The sequence below is a fragment of the Mus pahari genome, chromosome 10, assembly GCF_900095145.1.
Source record: "Mus pahari chromosome 10, PAHARI_EIJ_v1.1, whole genome shotgun sequence".
NCBI lineage: Eukaryota > Metazoa > Chordata > Mammalia > Rodentia > Muridae > Mus > Mus pahari.
Genome location: NC_034599.1, coordinates 99,453,611 through 99,473,063, shown reverse-complemented (window position 1 = coordinate 99,473,063; position 19,453 = coordinate 99,453,611). Strand labels below are relative to the sequence as shown.

Here is a 19,453-nt window from a genome sequence, read left to right as displayed (position 1 = left end):
GTAAGACACTCACCCAAAACTAAGTCCTGTGCCCCACAGTGTGAGCCCCTCACCCCACAGTGAGACCCTAGCCTTACAGTGGGGGTCCTCCACCCTCTATCAAAACCCGGCTGCATAGAATGCCCTTCAAGTGGGTCACTGGGAAATCTGGCCCAGCACACCAGAGAATGACTCCTGGCTGACAGCTGCCTTCCACATCTGTGCACATCTGTTTCCGATCTAAGAAACCCAAAGCTGACTGAGTTGATTTTGAGCTCGACCTGGTGCTTGGCAAGTTACTGCATGCTAATGCCCCTATGTCCAGGAGACAATGGGAAAACGCAGAGGCAGCCGTGGCCTCAACCCAGATAAGAAAGCCACCCGAAGCATTGCAGCCTGGCCCTCCCTCCTATGTGGGGCCCTCCCCTACAGTCTCCCCAAAAGGGCCTGCTTAAGCCTTGCCCTGACAGGACATGGAAGCAAGGCTCTCCAGCATGCATAGCCCCTCCTCCTGACCAAGGGCTGCTTCCTGGTGTGACTGAGGCTGACCTCCCCCCTGGCTCCACCCTCAACCCAAGAAAGTTACTTTACTCAGTGCACTTCCAGGTGACATTGGTCTAGGGATTATGCCCGGGGACCACCACACACTGAGAGCCCCATAACCCACCGTTGTGTCTCCCAAGTTTAAGCTGGTTTCCTGGGGTACCCCTCCTACTAGACCAGAACTGAGTCACACAAAGTAGCGATACAGCAGCTATAAGACTTGCTGGCATCTTATCCAGACCAGCGATGCAGAGCCAAGGGTAAAGCCACAACGCAAATGTCAAAGCCATGAGACAGGCAATGTGATGTGAGCGCCTGTCTCAGTTCTGCTGTCCTGAGAAGCTCAGGAGGCTCTCAGTGTCACCTGTCCTCAGAAGGGCTTCCAAATCTGCCAGGCTGCTTATCTGCAGTGGGGAGCCACTTGCAAGCCCTAGAGCTTCTAAGCCACATAAAGCTGGGAGGGTGGGGTGGGGGCTGGTAACAGCTGAGCTTCATCCCCCATCAAACCNCCCCCCCCCCCCGAACAGGATGTGAAAGCTTAAGGCACCAGAGCCCACCTCTGGAAGATCAAGGCAGGGAATGGACTACCCAAGTGGAGTAGTACTTGGGCCTGGGAACCAGTGGTCTACAGCCTCTTGTGACGTGACTCCCAGCTAGATATTCTCTCAAGGACTCAGCCGGAGAGACCCTCTTCCAGCAGCTAAGCCAACCTGCTTGGTAGCAGCTGACAAACTCTCATGTCACAGACAGCCCAGACCAACCTTCAAGGATGGAGTGAATCAGAGCTCACTGTTGGCCACAGCTCTCCATAATCAGAGAGAGTTCAATCCAGCTGGCGGGCTTTTTTAAACCAACTACCCAGATAATCAAGGCTGTTTTCCTGTAACATTCTCCCCTTTGGGAAGCAGACACTGGACCTCCAAACAGGGCAGAGCCAGGTGGGTGAGTGGGGCTGGGCTGGGGAGGCTCAAGCAGCCCTTGTTAGGCCTCAAACCATGGCAAATGGCTGAGGTGCCTATTTAGCATATCCAAGCAGACTCCCAGCATCCCTCAGTTCCTACCTAGTACAGGGTATGGCAGGCATACCCTTCCCTATATAACCCACCCATTTTGGTTAGCAATCCTTTTGTCTGCCCCTTACTCTCCTGGCTCTCCTCTCCTTTCCCTCTTCACACAGCCTGGCTTAGGATCATGGTGGCTCTAGACTCTCCCAGATGTTCCTGCCTCTGGTTATGATCTCTCTTTTATCTACAATAAGCCTTATCTACAATAAGCCTTCTCCGCCACTGCACATACGAGTGGTCATGGCCTTTTTTTCTGTTCAGCCCTGGCTTCCTATTTACTGCTTCTCCTTAACCCTGACACTCAACTTCTCAAAGCAGAAATCACTTACTTCTACATTAGTAAGCACACAAAAGAACACACAAACCAGCCACCCTCTACTGAGAGGAAACTGTGTGGAGAACAACCCTGAGCGGCCACCACCAGCTGTGAGTGTACAGGGGTCTCTAAGGGCTTGAAGAGGAAGGAGGTAGACAAAGAACAAGTGTCTCTAGAAAGAGCAGGAATTCTGGGACACACGGGCATGGAGCAGAGCCAGGTAATCAATCCCTGGCTTCCTGGCCAGTTGCAGAAGTCTGAAGAAACCAAGTCTAGGGAATCCCTGAGCCTGCACTACCACAGCAGAGGGCTGGGCATCGCGGACCTCAAGAAGAAGAACCTGTAGCCTGTGACAAGCAACCCTGTCTCTGTATTGGACAGGGGACTTAGAGGATGAGTAGGGAGAAATCCTTGACCCTTATATTCCGACTATCACCTCCATCTGAGCTACACCACAGGACACGGGCAAGGCCTGCTCACTCCTACCCAACCCTGTCAGTACTTTCTAAGACTCAGTCTGCCCTACTTAGTCCCCTAACTCCTCTGCCTTAAGTGCAGTCCTTCACTGAAAGCACCAAAGAGCATGACCATGACCGTCATGACGTCTCCCTCCTGTGTGACCCGGTGAGCAGGGAACAGATGACAATCAGATGCAGAAAGAACGAGGTCATCAGGTTTGCCTCTGTGTGCTGAATAATGCACAGAATACTGGGAATGCCATTTGCAGTCCACACTGAAGTGTCCCCGGCTGAGAGAAGTCCACTGTTCCAGAACCCTCACAGAAAGAGGGAACTCGGGAGCATCATTGGATGTGCACTGCTTAAGTGTTGTTTCTCAGGAGGGCTTTTGTTTTGCCCACAGGAAGCAGGAGAGGTGGCGTCCACAGGCCCTCCTGTTACAAGACCCAAACTGGTTGCACGTGAATCTAAGCAATTGGCTGGCAGTCACTACACCCCAGGCCTCACTGCACATATCTGGCTATGGTGGCCCAAGGAAGACAGGCCTCACCACCAGGGTAGGGGCAATGAGTAGCTTTCAAGTCCCAAGAAAGAAGAAAGGGCTGTGTCTTCACCTCTGAGCCGTGGCCAAAAGGCTCCATGTGCCCTAACAGCAGATAACAGTTCCCCAAACAGCTCAGAAGCCTTAGGCTAGACCCTCCACGCCTGGCTCCGGGCCTTTAGCCCCGGAGAACCTGACCAATCTTTATCCTGCCTTCCTCCAGCTCACAGATGGAGAAAAGGACACACTTAAAATCCCTGGACCCCACACTCTACCCAACTTGCTCATCGTGATGATGTGCCAACAGATGACACTTGGTGACTGATCTGTTTAACAGAAGACAGCTACATCACAGCTCCCTGGTAGGGGGTACGGTTGAGGCCTGGCCCCAGGCGAGTCACCAGTGAGAGCTGCCTGCAGCCTAACTCCATAGATGGCCGCAGGAGCATACACTAGCCACCACCCAGCAGAGTTCAGACGTCTGACACTCTCTGAAAGCCACTCAGACAGAAAGCTGCTGCTCCCTTGATTCAATGTCAGAAATCCTTAAACAAACATGCAGAGTCCCTCTCTTGCCCCAAACTCTGAAAAATGTATCTTTGTCTCTGAGGTCATGGGACATCAATGTGTCCCAGGACACCAATGGTGACTAAGATTCCAAGATACTACTCAACCACCAGACTAAGGAGCCTAAGCCCTTTAGGGGACTGATCCCACTCAGCCACAGTTCTCCCAATCTTAGTTCCCTATTTCCTCCTCAGGCACACCAAGTTCAACCCCAGCAACCAAGCGAGGTCACAAAAAAGGCCTCTGTCAGCTCCTGCTGGTGCCAGGCCTGTCTCTGTGTCTCACTGCATTGTCTAGGCTGAGATGGAACCATGGTGGGCTCCAGGGGAAAACCCCATAGATGAATCCCCTTAGGTGAAACTTAGCCTTGTACCTACGTCAAAGCTGTGCCTTTGCCCCATGCCACGCCACCATCCTCACCTGGTGCCCATGGAGTGTATAGAGCAGCCGGCCCTCCATCAGGTCCAGGATCTTCAGCGTTGAGTCACTAGAGGCTGTGATGAGGTAGTTTCCCGATGGGTGGAAGGAGAGGGCATTCACGGCTGCACTGTGTACTGAAGAAAGGACAGCCATCAGGAACTGGCCGAGAAGCCCCCAGAATGCCACCTAAGCCTGAGACAGGCAATAAGAGTCAACAACATTTCAGCAGTGGCCTCAGGGCCCAGACTAGGATGGCCACTGATGAGCAAGGTAGGGAACCCCACATGAACTTCCCAGCAGAGTGGCACCCTCTATGGATGGGGACACCAAGGGCAGGCACTGGAAGACACAAGGAAGAAACATACAAAAGGATCAAATGATCCTTCACCTTTTCCCACAATGCTCAGCAGTGAAACTGGAAGAGAAGAAGACCCACAAATATAGCGCTGAATTCTGTTACTGCAGGGAAACCCTCAGAACACGAACACAATGTGCTGTCCTCTATGGGAGGATCTGTGTGGGGACAGGCCAGCAGAAGACAGAGGGGCCTGGGCTCCCACCTCGTCTCCCCACTGGTCTGTCTTGTGACCCTGAACAATCTCTAACTGAACTGGGTAGCTTCTTTATTGGCACCATAGCAATGTTGGGGCTGGCCTGGGGATCTCAAACTGAACCCTCTGCCCCAGTGCCAGCGTGGGTATGCTTCTCCTCTGTCCTCTGTGCCCTTCTCTTCTATCCATTCAAGATTCCTTTCTCACCAAGCTGACCATCTATTCTGATGTCCCTCACTCTCGGTCATCCCAACTTTGGTGGTTTACCCATCTGTGGAGCCTTTTCACCCCCTGTTCCCAATGGGTCTAGAAGACTCTTGCCCTGTCCCTGAACATAAAGTTCTCCACTTAAAGTCACCTCCCCTGGGAAACTTGCTGGGCCCCCTCCATTTGCTCTTCCAAAGCACCACAGGCCTCACACCAGTCCACTCTACTCACATCGGGGTATCTCATGGCATTGCGACCTTTACCAGACAGAGCCTAAGACCAGTCCCCTCACTACTAACTTGGTGTCTCGCACCAAGTGGAACTCAGAAAATGGAGAGGAAATACGAGGGTTATTTGGAAGCCCCTGAGGGCTACACAGCCCTTCCTTGAGGGTGAAGGCATGTTGTGTATGGAGCTAGAGGGACAGGCAGCCCCATGCAGTCCACAGCGGGGAGGGGCAGCATCATAGCTAATGCATGGACCTGCTTGTTACAGGCTGCAAAGGCCCAGTGCATTCCTAGTCATTACCACTGATGGCGTGAAGAAACAGTGGAGCTGAGGTAATCATGACCCTGTCAGGTAGGCATCATCGTGAATAGAGACAAGTTCAAAACCCAGGCTCTCACCTGGGCTGTGAGAGCATGCAGGAGCCTCTGGGGCCTTTAGCAGAGCTCACAAGGATCACAAGGAGCCTCTCAGATGCAAACTACATTGGTGTATGAATGTGTGGGGAGTGTGCAGACATGTTCCCAGGAACACTTAGGGAGACAGCCAAGGCTTTATGTAACCTGATATTTATATCTGAACAACATGTTCCAATGACACAACTCCGGGAAGCAGCATGGAAAGATCTCAAGGGTTCTGCAGCCCACTCCTGGGGACAGAACAGGGACCCCTCAGCCTACCTGGAGTGAAGGTCACCCCGGCCCCTGCCCCACCTAAGGCGAAGCAGCAGAGGCACAGCCAGTGGCAGAAAGGTGGAGCAGAGTGAGGCATGCTCAGGGGGCCCTGGGCTTCCCCAGAACCGCAAGACAGCAGTCTGTGTAGACAGGACATTATGCACCCCCACCCCTACCTGAGAGAGAAAACTATTCCTAATGGAAGAACAACAGAAACCCCACTCTGTTACAAATGCCAGGGTCCCCAACTTCTCCAGCCATATATTCCCAAGGAGCGCTGAGCTGACATGTCAGGATTCAAGGAACACCCAGACATGGAAGCCACCCCCTCTGTTCCCGACTTGTTCTCCTGCCTTGACTGTTGGCCACAGCCTCCCCCACTCTGCTCCGCTGAGGTAGTGGACAGGACCCATCTAGTCCAGCCTCATCTTAAAAGGCATCCCTGCATAATACTCCCACTCAAGGGCTCAACTGCCCTCAGAGGGGTGAGCCTCTCCTCACAGTGCCCTGAGCAGTGACTGTCCAAGAACAATCTCCTTTCTATGGCATCCTGAGCTGTCCAGGTTGCCTTGGCTTCGTGACAGATATTAGGGACAACACAGATTATCATTTGGTAGCCGTGTGCTCCTAGCTGTGACAGAGAGTGGGAACTGTAACTCATGCCAGAGATGCACAGCAGAATACTGCTTCAAGTCAACCAGGAGCCAGTGGGGTCCTGCAGCCCTGTCCCTAAACACCAGGAAATGGCTACGTTTCTGGGCAGCGGAGAACCTGCAGAGAGACTTACACACAATTCTTTCCACCTACACTATTTTGTATCCAGGAAGAAGCCTTTGGCAAACCTGAGCCTGACGGAGTCCAGGGATGCTGAGGGACCCAGGGGATGCCTGGTGCCTGGTAGGATGGAATTCTCTGAGGTAGACGGTGCTGGGGCCGAGCTCCATGTCACCGTCCTGTCACAAAGGGGTCTGTTCACTTCCAAGTGACCAACGTGTTTCTCATGATGCTAACTTGTATTCCCAGTGACTCAGTGTCCTCTGGGTCTCCAAGGAATGTTGAATAAACCTAAATGTATCCTGATACTAGCAGCAAGGACACCTTAAGTTCCCTCTTTGCTAAGGTCACATAAAAGGCCATTTTGGGATGGCAGGATACCATGAGGTGGGCTGGTTAGCACTGCTCCTGAACAATACATTAAGTCTCAACACCCCAAGTAGGACCAGAGAAACAAGTGCTTGCCAAACCTGACAACCTAAGTTGTCAGGGTCCCACACGACAGGCAAAGAACCAACTCCCAAAAGTTGTTTTATGACCTCTACAAGTACGCATGCACACACTCTAAACAAACAAACATTTAAATTAAATTAGTATAATTTTAAAAAATTTAAAACACCAAATGAAGGGCTCAATATCTTGATAGCTATAAAGTCATTTAAAAGCCCATCATGATGCTTTGGAGAGATAGCTCAGCAGTTAAGAATGTGTACTGTTCTTGTTTTGTTTGTTTGTTTGTTTGGTTGGTTGGTTGGTTGGTTGGTTGGTTGGTTGGTTGGTTTTTAGAGACAGGGTTTCTCTGTGTAGCCCTGGCTGTCCTGGAACTCACGCTGTAGACCAGGCTGGCCTCGAACTCAGAAATCCACCTGCCTCTGCCTCCCGAGTGCTGGGATTAAAGGCGTGCACCACCACGCCCAGCTCACAATTTAAAAAAAAAAAAAATCAAAAAACAAAATAAAGGGAAAAAGCCTTTGTAATGAGACTGGGGTAAATGGCTTGATGACAGCATGCTTAAGGTCCTAGGTTCAATTCCTAGTGCCACATTAAAAACAAAAAACTGGAGAGATGGCGCAGAGGTTATAAGCACTAGCTGCTCTTCTGAAAAGCCCTGGTTCAAGTCCTTGTTCACACCCTATGGCCGCCGCTCGTGACAATCTGTAATTCCAGTCTTAGGGGCTCAGTGCTCTCTTCTGCCCTCTTTGGGCATTGTACACACTTGGCACACAAACATATATATAGACAAAACATTCATACATACAAAAGTAAGTAAAATTAAACAAACCCCCCCTTGGGAAGGGTGAGGTATATAAATGTTTTCAGCAGCCAGTGACCAGAGAACTCAAGACTCAGCAACTCAGGTTTCTGGAAATGACCACACCAAGCCTCCTGATAACCCATCTCTCCCAGGAACTTTGTAAATAAAACACTGGAATGTGTAGGACCCAGTGTGGGAGCAATGGCAGACTCCCAGACCCTTTCTACTGAAGAGCTAGATCTGGCCTCTAGTTTCATGACTCTAGGCAAGCCTCACATTACCTGTGGGTAAAGCAGGGAGTGGCCATGCCTTGCTGGTCACCCAGGCCTGGTGTGCCTGGATCATGGACCTGCACATGTTCATAAACCGCAAAGCACATTCTGGGTTTCGGAGATGGTGGGGGCTGCTGCTCAGATGTCTGAACAGTCGTAACGTGGGCTCTGAGCATATGGTGCTTAACCACCTCCGTGGGAACTGGCATTGTCACGGCTCCACCAGCAGCCCATAGGCTCCTTGCTGAATTAGGAAATCAGAACCGCTCCTTGCAGTGATAGGGAGGTGCCAAGAAGCACCTTGCCTGGGAGGGCCTTAGATTAAGAGCACAGCTCCACGCTGTAGCTCAAAGCTGAAGCAAGCTTTACTCCAACAACCAGGCGAGGGCAGGAAGCAGGAGCCTGGGGCTGCCAGGCGCACACTGCGGTCGGTCGCACTAACCACATCTCTTACAAGAGCCCAGCAGCCTCTCAAATCAGGAAGCTACTCAGAAGGGTATGGCGACCACCCCAAATCCAGGGGCGCCATTTGGGCTCTGTGCCCTTAAGACCTTCACCTGGGGTTCACCTTCAATCTGGAACAGAGGCGAGATCAGAGGTTTGCTGCCACAACAGTGCTGAGCCTCCAAACAGACCCACGTGGCACTGGAGAGGCGTGATCCTCCCTGGCTTTGTTTTAGCCATGCAGCTCTCTGCAAAGGCCCTTGACTTGAGCAGACCTATCCAGAGTCCCCGTATCAGAGTAGAGTGAGACATACTTCTCCCTCCCCCTCCCAGATGGTGATCCCCAAAGCTAAGAGATGAGTTTGCTCTTGTGTGAACACCTACCAGGTGCCACAGCCTTGTGCGGGAAGCTCAGGAGGAAGCCGGCTGTGTTTATAGGCTGCACAAAGTCCCCACTAGGCTCCGACACACACCAGGACAGCCGAGAAATAGGACCCTGCAGCCTGGCTGAGGAGTTCCATCCCAAGAGGCAAGGACAGCAGCAAACGCCCACTGAAAGCTTTCAGAGGTACCTGTGGGTTGCAAGCACTCCCGTCCACTCGGAACTTGGCCTTGGTGCTCACCCAAGTCCACATACCGCCTGGCCCTGCTAGCCCCGAGCTGCACTTCTGCCCACTCCCTTGAAACCTACAGTCATCTCCTACCTCCTCTGTACTTTTCCACCTACTGCCGGTCCCCTCCTGAGATCCCAGTCTCCTCAGGGCTCTGCCCTCCCTGGCTATCTCAGGGGCCTCCCTCTGGCTGCGGTGGAGACCTTTTCTCTTCGGTGGTCCTCCAGCCATAATGGCTCAGAATATGGCACTGACCCTTCTCATGTCCCAGATCCCAAGGCCCAGGTGGCCCCACCACCAACACGCATCAGCTTCTGCCTCTACTCGTTCTACATAAAGCAGTTCCCTTGGCCTGACCACTCTGCTACACTGGGCATGGAAACCCACACACCAATGACCAGGGTCTATCAACCAGACATCGTAGCAGAATCTCACTCAACACTTGTCCTCTCAAATGCACCTCCTCCATTTGCTCCAAGTGCCAGGCTCCAGAGTTACCAGCCACTAGGATTTGGGATCTTACATTTAAAGGTGGCATTCAAAGCTCTTCCAATGGGTACATGTTGCTATAACTCATGAATACCAGGCTGAGGCTCCCAATCCATCAGAGAGACTCTTCCAGAGACAGCTAGAAATCCTCTTCCCCCCAGGGTAGGGGCTCCTGTGCCACAAACCACACCAAGCACTATACCTTAATACCTGTAATACTCGCTCATCAGATTTCCACCTCATGGGCAAGGGTCAGCGAACACAGCCTGCGCTCCTGGTCACTTTCCTGTCTCATCTCTCCCTGCTCAAACCCTCCTTGCTCTGCCACCTTTACCAGTCAACATGGAGATAGCATCCAGTCTCCAACCCTGGTCCTTTACTTGGGCCTGGGCCAGAACAGAAAATAAGTCTCTGAGCCTGTGGGAGGGAGCACAGCTCTCCAGGAGGAAGCCCCACCCCCACCCCTGCTGTTCTGCTCTAGAAGCCCCTGAAAGAACATCAATGGTTGATGCCTAGGCTCTCTCAACAGGAAAGACCTAGTTCTTGTGGCTGAGCCCTGCCACCTGGTGGTGGCACCGTGGACTGTATGCCTCAGCAAGTCACTGGGAGACTCCTGAACACTTGGAACCAGCAGCAACAACATCTCTGTCACTGTTCCCATGTTGTGCCAGCCACTCTTCATTCTTAACAAGAGCTAAGTCAAACCTGTCTTGCCACCTGTAAGATGAACCCTATCACTGTCCCTAGAGCTTGGAGGAATCCACTGACCCACCTAGAGTCACACAGCTGAGAATGCTGAAGCTGCCTACAGAATCCACACTCCACTCTGTCCTGTCCCAAACCAGGAACTTCTCCCAATTCCTGGAGGTCTGCTCACCTCAGTTACCCAAGAAAGTGCTGCTTTCCAACATCCAAGCACCAACCCAGAAAGGGCTTATGGGAATAGTGGGGTAGAGAGCGTTAAAGAACAAACTCCAAACCCACCATCAGCTCCCCGCAGCTCTGCATTCACAGATGCACATGTTAAAGAACAGGGCTGTAGGCTAGGCCTGGTACCAGGGCCTGGCCCCCAGCTAAAATCAACCTTCTACGTGGTTCATGGCTCTAGGTAGACCTGTGGAAGATAACATGAGGCCAAGGTCCCACCAACCTCTAGAGCCAGCCCTGTCTCCTTGACCCCGGAAAGTCATCTCTGTCACAGGGAGAGATAAGTGGTATGGGGGTATCAAGAAGTAGGTCTCAGGAACAGTCCTAGCCAGAAACTCACCAAAGACTCCACAGCTACAGCGTGCATGAGACTCTGCTATCTCATAGCGGGGTACCACCTGACCAACTTTCCAAACCAACTACTCATCCTGGTGAACCCAACAGCCACAGGAACCCTCCCAGCTCGGGGCTGTCCTTGGGCCTACGTAAGCACCACGGCAGTGAAGCAAATGGCTGGCCCTAGCACGGTCTCAGCAGTGGCTGGCTGCCTGTGGGCCTGGGACCCTGCTCAACACTCACACTGATAATGCTGCAACAGCCGGTGAGTCCGTGCATCCCACACCTTCACGGTGTTGTCCATGCCGGCAGCAGCAATGCAGGTACCACTGGGGTGGAAGTCCACGGAGGTGACAAAACTGGAGAGACAGAGCAGTCAGATACCGTAAGAGGTCTTCTCTGCGTGTCCGCTCACACAGCTCCCTCAACCTGGAGCATGCTGCTTTATCAGGTAGCCAGAGACCAAACAGCAGGTGACAACAGTGACCAGCAGTGACATAAAGTAGACTTATCAGGGACCATGTCCCTCTCTCCTATCTTTAAGTTTTTTTGAAACAGCACCTCTATATTCCGTATGTTGCGCTGGCCGACCTTCCCACCTCCCTTCCACAGGACTAAGATTATGGGGTGGGGGTGGGGGGTGAGTGTGTGTGTGAGTGTGTGTGAGTGAGTGTGTGTGTGTGTGTGTGTGTGTGTGTGTGCAACACACCCAGCCCACTGCCCATTTTTAAGTACGAGTGGAGACAGTTATCTTCAGACCAATAGGTCAGCCAAGCTGCTCTGGAGCTCTTTTGCCAGGGCTCCATGCATGACAGGTCCCACCAACCGAGAGTGGATGGGAGGTGAGCAGGGCTACAGGGCTGCTCACCCACTTGTCTTAGAAAACAGGTCAAGAGCCTTCGGTGCAAACACGCAACATTCAGGCACTCTGGAGGGCCCTGCCAGTGAGTCCTAGCTTAAGGAATGAGGAGGGAAGCCGCCCGCAGTGTGCTTAGACATGTAGAAGAGCTAAATCCCTGCTCAGAGGCAGGCTCCTCCTACTCTCATGTGTAATGTGGTACAGAATGGAGAGCCATTACTACAGGTCACACTAAGTCTTAACATGCAGTTTGGGGGGTTGATTCAGTGCTCAGAGAGGCACATTATAATTTTGAGAACTAGAAACTAAAAGGGGGAAAAAAGAGGCCAAATTATTGTGTGACTTTAGGTAAAGGATTTCTGCTGTCCATGGGGTAAGGGTGGGGCTTAACTCTCCATCCACAAAGGAAAGGGAAAAGCTCCTAAGAAAGGCAGATAGCCCCAGCCCCAGCTCCAGCCCCTGCCCCAGCCCCAGCCCCAGCCCCCGCCCCAGCCCCAGCCCCAGCCCCAGCCCCTGAAGGCCCCTGGACCTCCTCAGGCCCTGACCTACACTCTGTAGGACCTGCAGAGGGAGGACAGCAGAGACTCACCCGCCATGCTCACAGTATGAGTGGATACACTCCCGGCTGGTCTTGTCCCACAGCTTGACAGTCTTGTCATCACTGGCAGACACGATGAGCCGCCCATCAGGGGAGAACCTAGGTTGACAGGGCCATAAGTCGCACGACTTTGAACACCATACCATGTTCTCTATAGCCACTTCCAGAGGAGGGGATTAAGATCTCCAGAGAGCACTAAGAAACCATGAAAGTCAGAGGTTGGGGACCACTGAACTCTCTTCCTCTGGAAGTTTCTTATCCCCTACGACAGAACCATTCTTTATTCTGGGAGGGCCCTGCTCTGAGAGTGGGTACTGATGGGGAAGGCAAGCTAGCAAAGTGGGCTGTTACGTCCTCAGTAGGCCTTGGACGGGAGGTCCCAGGACCTCCATGTGCTTCTGTTGGCCCTTCATATTGTGCTGATGTACTCATGTGGAGCTCCTGACCACCGCCATGCATCAAGCATGATATGACGGACCTTAATCCCATCCTCTGGCACAAAGCCGTGACATGAGAAAGCTCGGTTGAAAAGAAGCTGACAAAACTACAGGCAGGAATATCTGTCTCTGTAATTCTTCAAGTCACCCAGCATCCGCTATCACAGCATCACCTCCCACACCAAAGCCAGGGACTTCAGACCAAGGCCTTACCCAGCAGCCCTGGAGCACAGTTATGCTCTAAGCAAAAGTGCCGTTCTGTTGTCGGCCTGCTTCTATTTCTGCAAACTGAGAATGACGCTACCTAGCTGGCAGAACTGTCCTCAGGAACAAGGAGAAAGCACACAGTGGTCCTGAGAGGACCCTGCTGCTGCTGCTGCTGCTATCTGCTATCCTGAGAGCGCTCTGCACACTTGGCAGAGGGTCACGGCCTACTGATATGTATCACACATGAGCTCAATGATGCTTCCCAATAAGTTCAATATAGCAACCACTACTGACATATTACAGATTAGAAAATTAAGGCTCGGTGAGATGGCTCAGCAATTAAGAGTGCAGACTGCTCTTCCGAAGGTCCTGAGTTGAAATCCCAGCAACCACATGGTGGTTCACAACCATCCATAATGAAATCTGACGCCCTCTTCTGGAGTGTCTGAAGACAGCTACAGTGTACTTAAGATATAATAAATAAATAAATAAATAAATAAATAAATAAATAAATAAATAAGAGAGAAAGAAAGAAAGAAAGAGAGAGAGAGGGAGAGAGAGAGAGAGAGAGAGAGAGAGAGAGAGAGAGAGGGGGAGAGAAAGAAAAGAAAAGAAAAGAAAAGAAAAGAAAAGAAAAGAAAAGAAAAGAAAAGAAAAGAAGGCTCAGGGATAGACAAAAGGGAGGCTAAGCAATTTACCCAAGGTTATAAGCTGACACCTATGAGTCCTTCTGTCTCCCAACCCCTTCCTCCTCCCAGGTTCTTCAGACAGAAAATACTCACTTGGCACAGCGGACCCAGTTGATGTGCTGGGTCAGGGAAAACAGGAATCTCTGGCGATGAGTTGACCACACTTTGACTGTCTTGTCATCAGAGGCTGTCACAAGCGACTGGCCATCACTGCAGAAGTGGACACTCCTCACTGTGGCCGTGTGTGCACGAAATACAGTTGACTCACCTTTGCTGAGGACAGATATCCAGACTCAGGAGACTCATAACAGATATGAGAACCTACAAGGACACCAACATTCTCGCCACCTCTCTAGGCCTGACTATCCCGGTCTTACCCCAAAAAGGCCAGAGCTCCCCAAAAGAAACAAAGCGCTTCTCCCCCCACCTCTACCCTCACGTGAGCAGCAGCACCAGGTAGCAGTCCTTCCCACATAAGGAGACAGCCCCAGGGAAGCTTCAGCCCCTGATGGCACCTCAGAGGTCACATGTCCCACTGTGACCAGCTCAAAGCCAGGATAAGGACCCAAGGAGGGACAGCTCTTATACCAAGTCCCTCGATGATGTCAGTCTCTTGAAGTTCAGAACTCACACATTGGGTACCCAGATGCGAACAGTCTTGTCTCGGGAGCCTGAGGCTAGCAGGTGTCCCGATGGGGAGAAATTCACACAAGTCACAGCGTCCTTGTGGCCCGTGAAGCGGTAAGCACGTGACTGGGGCTTCATGTGCCAGATCATGAGGGTTGAGTCCATGGAGCCACTGGCTGAGGAGAGTAGTAACATGATGATTCTCAGATCTCAGGAACCGTGAGCACCCACCTCAACACTAGGGACACAGGAGGGCAACAGACCCAGCTCCACCTCAACACTAGGGACACAGGAGGGCAACAGACCCAGCTCCACCTCAACACTAGGGACACAGGGAGAGCAACAGACCCAGCTACACCTCAACGCTAGGGACACAGGAGGGCAACAGACCCAGCTCCACCTCAACGCTAGGGACACAGGAGAGCAACAGGCCCAGCTCCACCTCAATGCTAGGGACACAGGAGGGCAACAGACCCAGCTCCACCTCAACGCTAGGGACACAGGAGAGCAACAGACCCAGCTCCACCTCAACACTAGGGACACAGGAGGGCAACAGGCCCAGTTTCACCTTCCCAGGCATTCCCAGCAGGGCATGGATAGGATCCCACTGGAATGGCCCACATCTCCTATGACTGCTGACCTATAGTTTGGACAGTTATGGCCTGGCAGATCTCCTTGCAGCAGGCCAACACAAGACTAGCAGGACATTTACATGACATTTCTGTACTGCACACCAAGGTTCTATGAAATTTAAACCCATAGGGCCCATGGTCTCCCCATTGCTACTCTAAGAGCTCAGGGGCTAGTACTCCCAACACTCAGGAGCCCGTCAGACACAAAAAGGCCTTTTACTATTGGAAGGACTCAATTTGGGACTGGAGAGATGACTCAGTGGTTAAGAGCACTGCCTGCTCTTCCATAGCTCCTGAGTTCAATTCTTAACACCCACAAGGTAGCTCATAGCTATCTATAACTGCAGTCACATGAGATCCAATGCTCTCTTCTGGTATGCAAATGTACATGCAGGCAAAACACCCATATACATAAGTAAATAAATCTTTAAAAGAAAGAAAATAAAAGAAAGGACCCAACTTGGGGCTGGAGAGATGGCTTGGTGATTAAGAGCACTTGCTGCTCTTCTAGAGGACCTGGGCTCAGTTCCCACATGGTGGCTCACAACAGTCCCTACTCCAGTTCCAGGAAATCTGATGTTCTCTTCTGAACTCTGGAGCTACCTGGCACAAATATGCTGCACAGATATGCATACAGGTAAAACGTTCATGTGCAGAAAATAAGACAATCTAAAAATAAATCAAAAATAAAAGAAAGGTCAGGTGGCGGCGGCAGCGATGCACACCTTTAATCCCAGCACTTGAGAGCAAAGGCAAGCAGCCTCTGTGAGTTCAAGCCTGGTCTATGGTGTGAGGTCTGGGACATGCAAGGCTACACAGAGAAACCTTGTCCCAAAGAACCAAAAGATAGAAAGATAGAAAGACAGACAGACAGACAGACAAGGTAAAAATAAAAGAATGAACCAAACTTAATAAGAAGCCCAAGGAGAGGACAAAATTGGCTTCAGCAAATTTTGCTTACAGCAAACCACTACATCAACAGTGTCTGGCAGGAAATCTCAACAGTAAGACAAAGAGGCAAGCATAGTGCATGCAAAAAGCAAGCTGCAGCCGGGAAAGCTGTCTAGGAACCCCAGCGTGTCCAAGGAAGGGCAGCGGTATGGAGTTAGGAGAGAGACCCTACTCAACATCGTTTTCACTTGGCAGGCCTCTGAAACAAGAAAATGTGCCATTTTACTGTGAGCAATCAAACTGAAGACTCAAAAGAAGCCAGCTTGAGGCCCATGCCACAGAACAGACCTAAGATGTGGCCAGAATGCACAGGAAAAACCTACCCCTTAGTCTCAGAGTCTCTCTGTCTCTCTGTCTCTCTGTCCCTCTGTCTCTCTCTCTGTCTCTCTCTCTCTCTCTCTTTTTTTTTTTTTGTTTTTTTTTGTTTTTGTTTTTTTTTGTTTTTTGAGACAGGGTTTCTCTGTGTAGCCCTGGCTGTCCTGGAACTCACAAAGATTCTCCTGCCTTTGCCTCCCCTAGTGCTGGGATTAAAGCTACATGCCACCACGCCTGGCCCTAGTTTCTCTCTTCCAGACTGCATTACCAGCACGCACAAAGCCTGCATGGCTCTGTACCCAGGGCCTCTGCGGTACATACTATAGATTCCAATTTAATGTCATTATGGGATTCCTGAGTGTGTAAACAAGTGTGCCTCTAATACTTTTTCTAAAACGTGCATTTGGTGTTTTTCCTGCAAGTATCTCTGTGTGGGGAGTCAGATCCCTTGGGACTGGAGCGATAGACAGTTGTCATTATACTCTTCTCATGCAAAAGGAGCCTGTGGAGCCTAATAGCCCAGTGTCCAGAGGGCTGGCTGCTAGAAGCAAAGCCAAGGCTAGAAAAAGCAGTGTGTCCTTGCTGTTCTCGGGCGTTCCCACACTACATCTCCCAGTGAGAAACTCAGCCGCCTCCGTTTAGAATCCTGAGGCTTTCTCTTACCCAAGTGCTTGGTGTTGAGGCTGAAGTCCACACAGGTGACTGCATCTCGGTGGCCCTTAAAATGTCTCTCCAATGAGGGGTCCTCCTGGAAAAAACGCAAGGTCAAATGGTTATAACCAGAAAAAGGGTCCTCCCTGGAACTAAGACTCTTCTTATAACCAGGAGACGTTAAAAGCACTCAAATCATGATCTCATACGTAGAAAACCCTAAGGAATCCACTTTCATGATCAGCAAACACACAACCACGAACGATCAGACGAATCACTAAATCCACAACAAATAGATCGAATATGGGCTCAGTGTGGTGGGGCAAACACCTTTAATCCCAGCACTTGGGAGCCAGCGGCAGGTGGAACTGTGAGTTCAAGGCCAGCCTGGTCTACACAGTAAATTCCAAGAGAGCCAAGAGTAAGTTATCTCCCTCCACCTCAGACACCAAAAATTAAAAACAAAACAAGCAAACAAAAAAAAAAAATGACAAAAAGAAAGAAAAGACAAGACAAGACAAGACCACACACACACAAACCCAAACTACCACCTGAGGAGCTCCAAAGAGCCCAGCTTGGGAAAGGATATTTCTATGATACAGCAAAGCCATTGCTATTCCACAAAGCTCTACCCCAAACAAAGATGAGGCCCAGTGCCCAGCTCCACCCCCAAGCACACCAGCAGGTTCACGCCTTTTAACAGATGGCCTGGTAGTTCAGGGGGAAGAATCAACTAAAGAGCAAGGGCTCATTCCCCCTCCTGTCCTCACCAGAACCTCTTAGAAACATAAGGGTGAGGTAGTGTCCATCCTAGGCTCAGTGGGCAGAAGCATATTCAGGTCTGACTCGATCAGTGAGACCCCTTCCCAATGCCTTCTTCCCTGAACAGTTTCCCCTAAAATCTTTGTAGAGCTAAATGTAAACAGAGTATCAAATCGGCAGGCAAAAGTCTGGGTCCTATTTCTACCCAAGTCTTCTCAGGTGTATCAGGGGCCACCAGCTACCACCTGGCCCTGTGGAAGCAAACTCTTATTTAAAAGACCAATTTGAAGTCCTTTTCTGGAGTGGGAGGAGGAGTCGGAATCGAGCCCTGGACACACTGCAGGCGTCCGTCCGCTATCCCAGGTATCCCGAGGGCCTACTGCTTCTACTTGTTGAAAAAGGATGTCACCTCCCAAAAGACCTGTTGCTCACAAGAGGCCAAGCTTACAAGGCCCTTCCTGGCCACGTCCCTGACCTCGTCCCAGGCCACAAGGGTCGGGCCTTGATTGTGTCTTCCTCAATAAGCCGTACATTCCAGAGGCAGGAACTGGTTTCTTCATCCTAGTGGTCCAGCATCTAGCCTGGCACTTGGGGTGCTAAGTCAATTCCCGGATCCACTCCGTAACCTTGGATGAGGAGGTCACCCTAGAACCCCCGCGTCACCATCCGCCCCTCTCGCGGCCATTGTTCCAACCAGTCAGGTGCCCGCTCTCCAGGGACTTACCTGGCTGGGAGCAGCCATGGCGGGGCTAGCGGGGCTGGCAGGACCAGCTGCGCCCCAAGTGCCAGAGATAGCTGGGTCGGCAGTTGTGCCAGTTCAGTTTCCGCGCCCCCAATCGCCGCCAATAGCAACGCGGGTGGCGTCGGCGCGTCCCGCCTACCGCAATTAAAGGAGAAGCGCCCTAGGTTTTTGCCCGCCGACCGGAAGTTGGGTCGCTCGATAGGCGTCACGCTCTTGTCCTCCAGCTCTTCCAGATGAGGTGACCCGCTGAGCAGCCAAAAGCCTCAGTTCGCTGTCACACTTTCCTCCTGAGAACTTAAAAAAAAAAATCTTAGATGAAGGTTTCGGCCCTTCAGCTCCAGCTCAGGTAACGGAGCGCGCAGCCATCGGGGAAATGAAGTTCTACATAGCACTTACCCTACAGTCTTACTAAAGGTAGAACTACATTTACCGAGATGCTCCGGGCTGGGCGGAGTTTTACCATTATGAGTGACAGCCTTAAGGATCCCGGAAGGAGGATGCTGGCGTTGTTGCTCTTGGCTTAAAGTTTCCGCCCATGGCGCCATGGAGAACCAGTTATTAGCGCCTTGGGACCCCAGAATGGTTCGTTCCTGCGAATACTCCTAAGTGTCTATTTTAAAAAAAAATTACTGGAGTCATCCAAGAGTCAGAACCATGGAGCAGAGAGACATATGTTCAATTCTTAATTCTCTACTGGGTGACCTCAGGAAAAATGCATCTACTCTGAGGGCCTGCCTCCGCATTTGTCTTAAGAGGGGATGTGATTGCGGCCTGTCTTGCTCAGAACTCTTTAGCCTTAAGAAGCCTTTATAACTGTATGTCTGAAAGATGATGTCAATGAATTCCCATCACTGGGTAGTCTGAGGATAATCTTGGGCTCGTGCTTGCGTCGTAGCCTGACCTTAGCTCAAAAAAAAAAAAAAAAGTAAAAGTAAAAGAAGCAATCGTCGGGCGGAACCACCAGAGGCCGTCCTTTCCCACCTTCTGCAGTGAAAGCAGCAGGGGCCAGGCCTGGAGTGACCTGTGCATCTGACCTGAACTGGATGTTTTGTAAGATTCAAGAACCTTCCATCATCTCTCCTGGGCAGGCCAACTTGTCCATACTCAAACACTAATTAGGATCTGGCTGTGTCCTGAGGTTTCTTACCACATGCCTAGGCTTGAAACTGTGTCCCTAAATCTGCAGGGACAGTAAACTCAGAAACTGGCGGGTGGGGGAGTATATTTGGACCTAAAAGAATGAGTCATTGGTTAAGAGTATATACGGTTTTCCCAGAGGACGCAAGTTCTATTCCCAGCTCCCATGTCAGATGGCTTACAACTGCCTGTA

General features: G+C 51.2%; 1 protein-coding gene across 2 annotated transcripts in view; it reads right to left on the bottom strand.

The window, feature by feature from the left end:
* The window catches only part of Poc1a (POC1 centriolar protein A), a 70,430-nt gene extending 51,918 nt beyond the window's left edge, over positions 1–18,512 (bottom strand). Inside the window, exons 1-7 of one of the 2 annotated variants that reach the window (XM_021206915.2) lie at positions 18,106–18,512; positions 16,632–16,716; positions 14,075–14,246; positions 13,537–13,716; positions 12,102–12,209; positions 10,897–11,012; positions 3,889–4,022 (exon numbers count right to left, since the gene is read on the bottom strand). In XM_021206915.2, the coding sequence (XP_021062574.1) occupies positions 3,889–4,022; positions 10,897–11,012; positions 12,102–12,209; positions 13,537–13,716; positions 14,075–14,246; positions 16,632–16,716; positions 18,106–18,123 (813 nt within the window). In that variant the 5' untranslated portion in view covers positions 18,124–18,512. The remainder of the gene's footprint in view (positions 1–3,888; positions 4,023–10,896; positions 11,013–12,101; positions 12,210–13,536; positions 13,717–14,074; positions 14,247–16,631; positions 16,717–18,105) is intronic. The other variant, XM_029543335.1, reaches the window with a different exon arrangement.
* Positions 18,513–19,453: the final 941 nt, after the last annotated feature.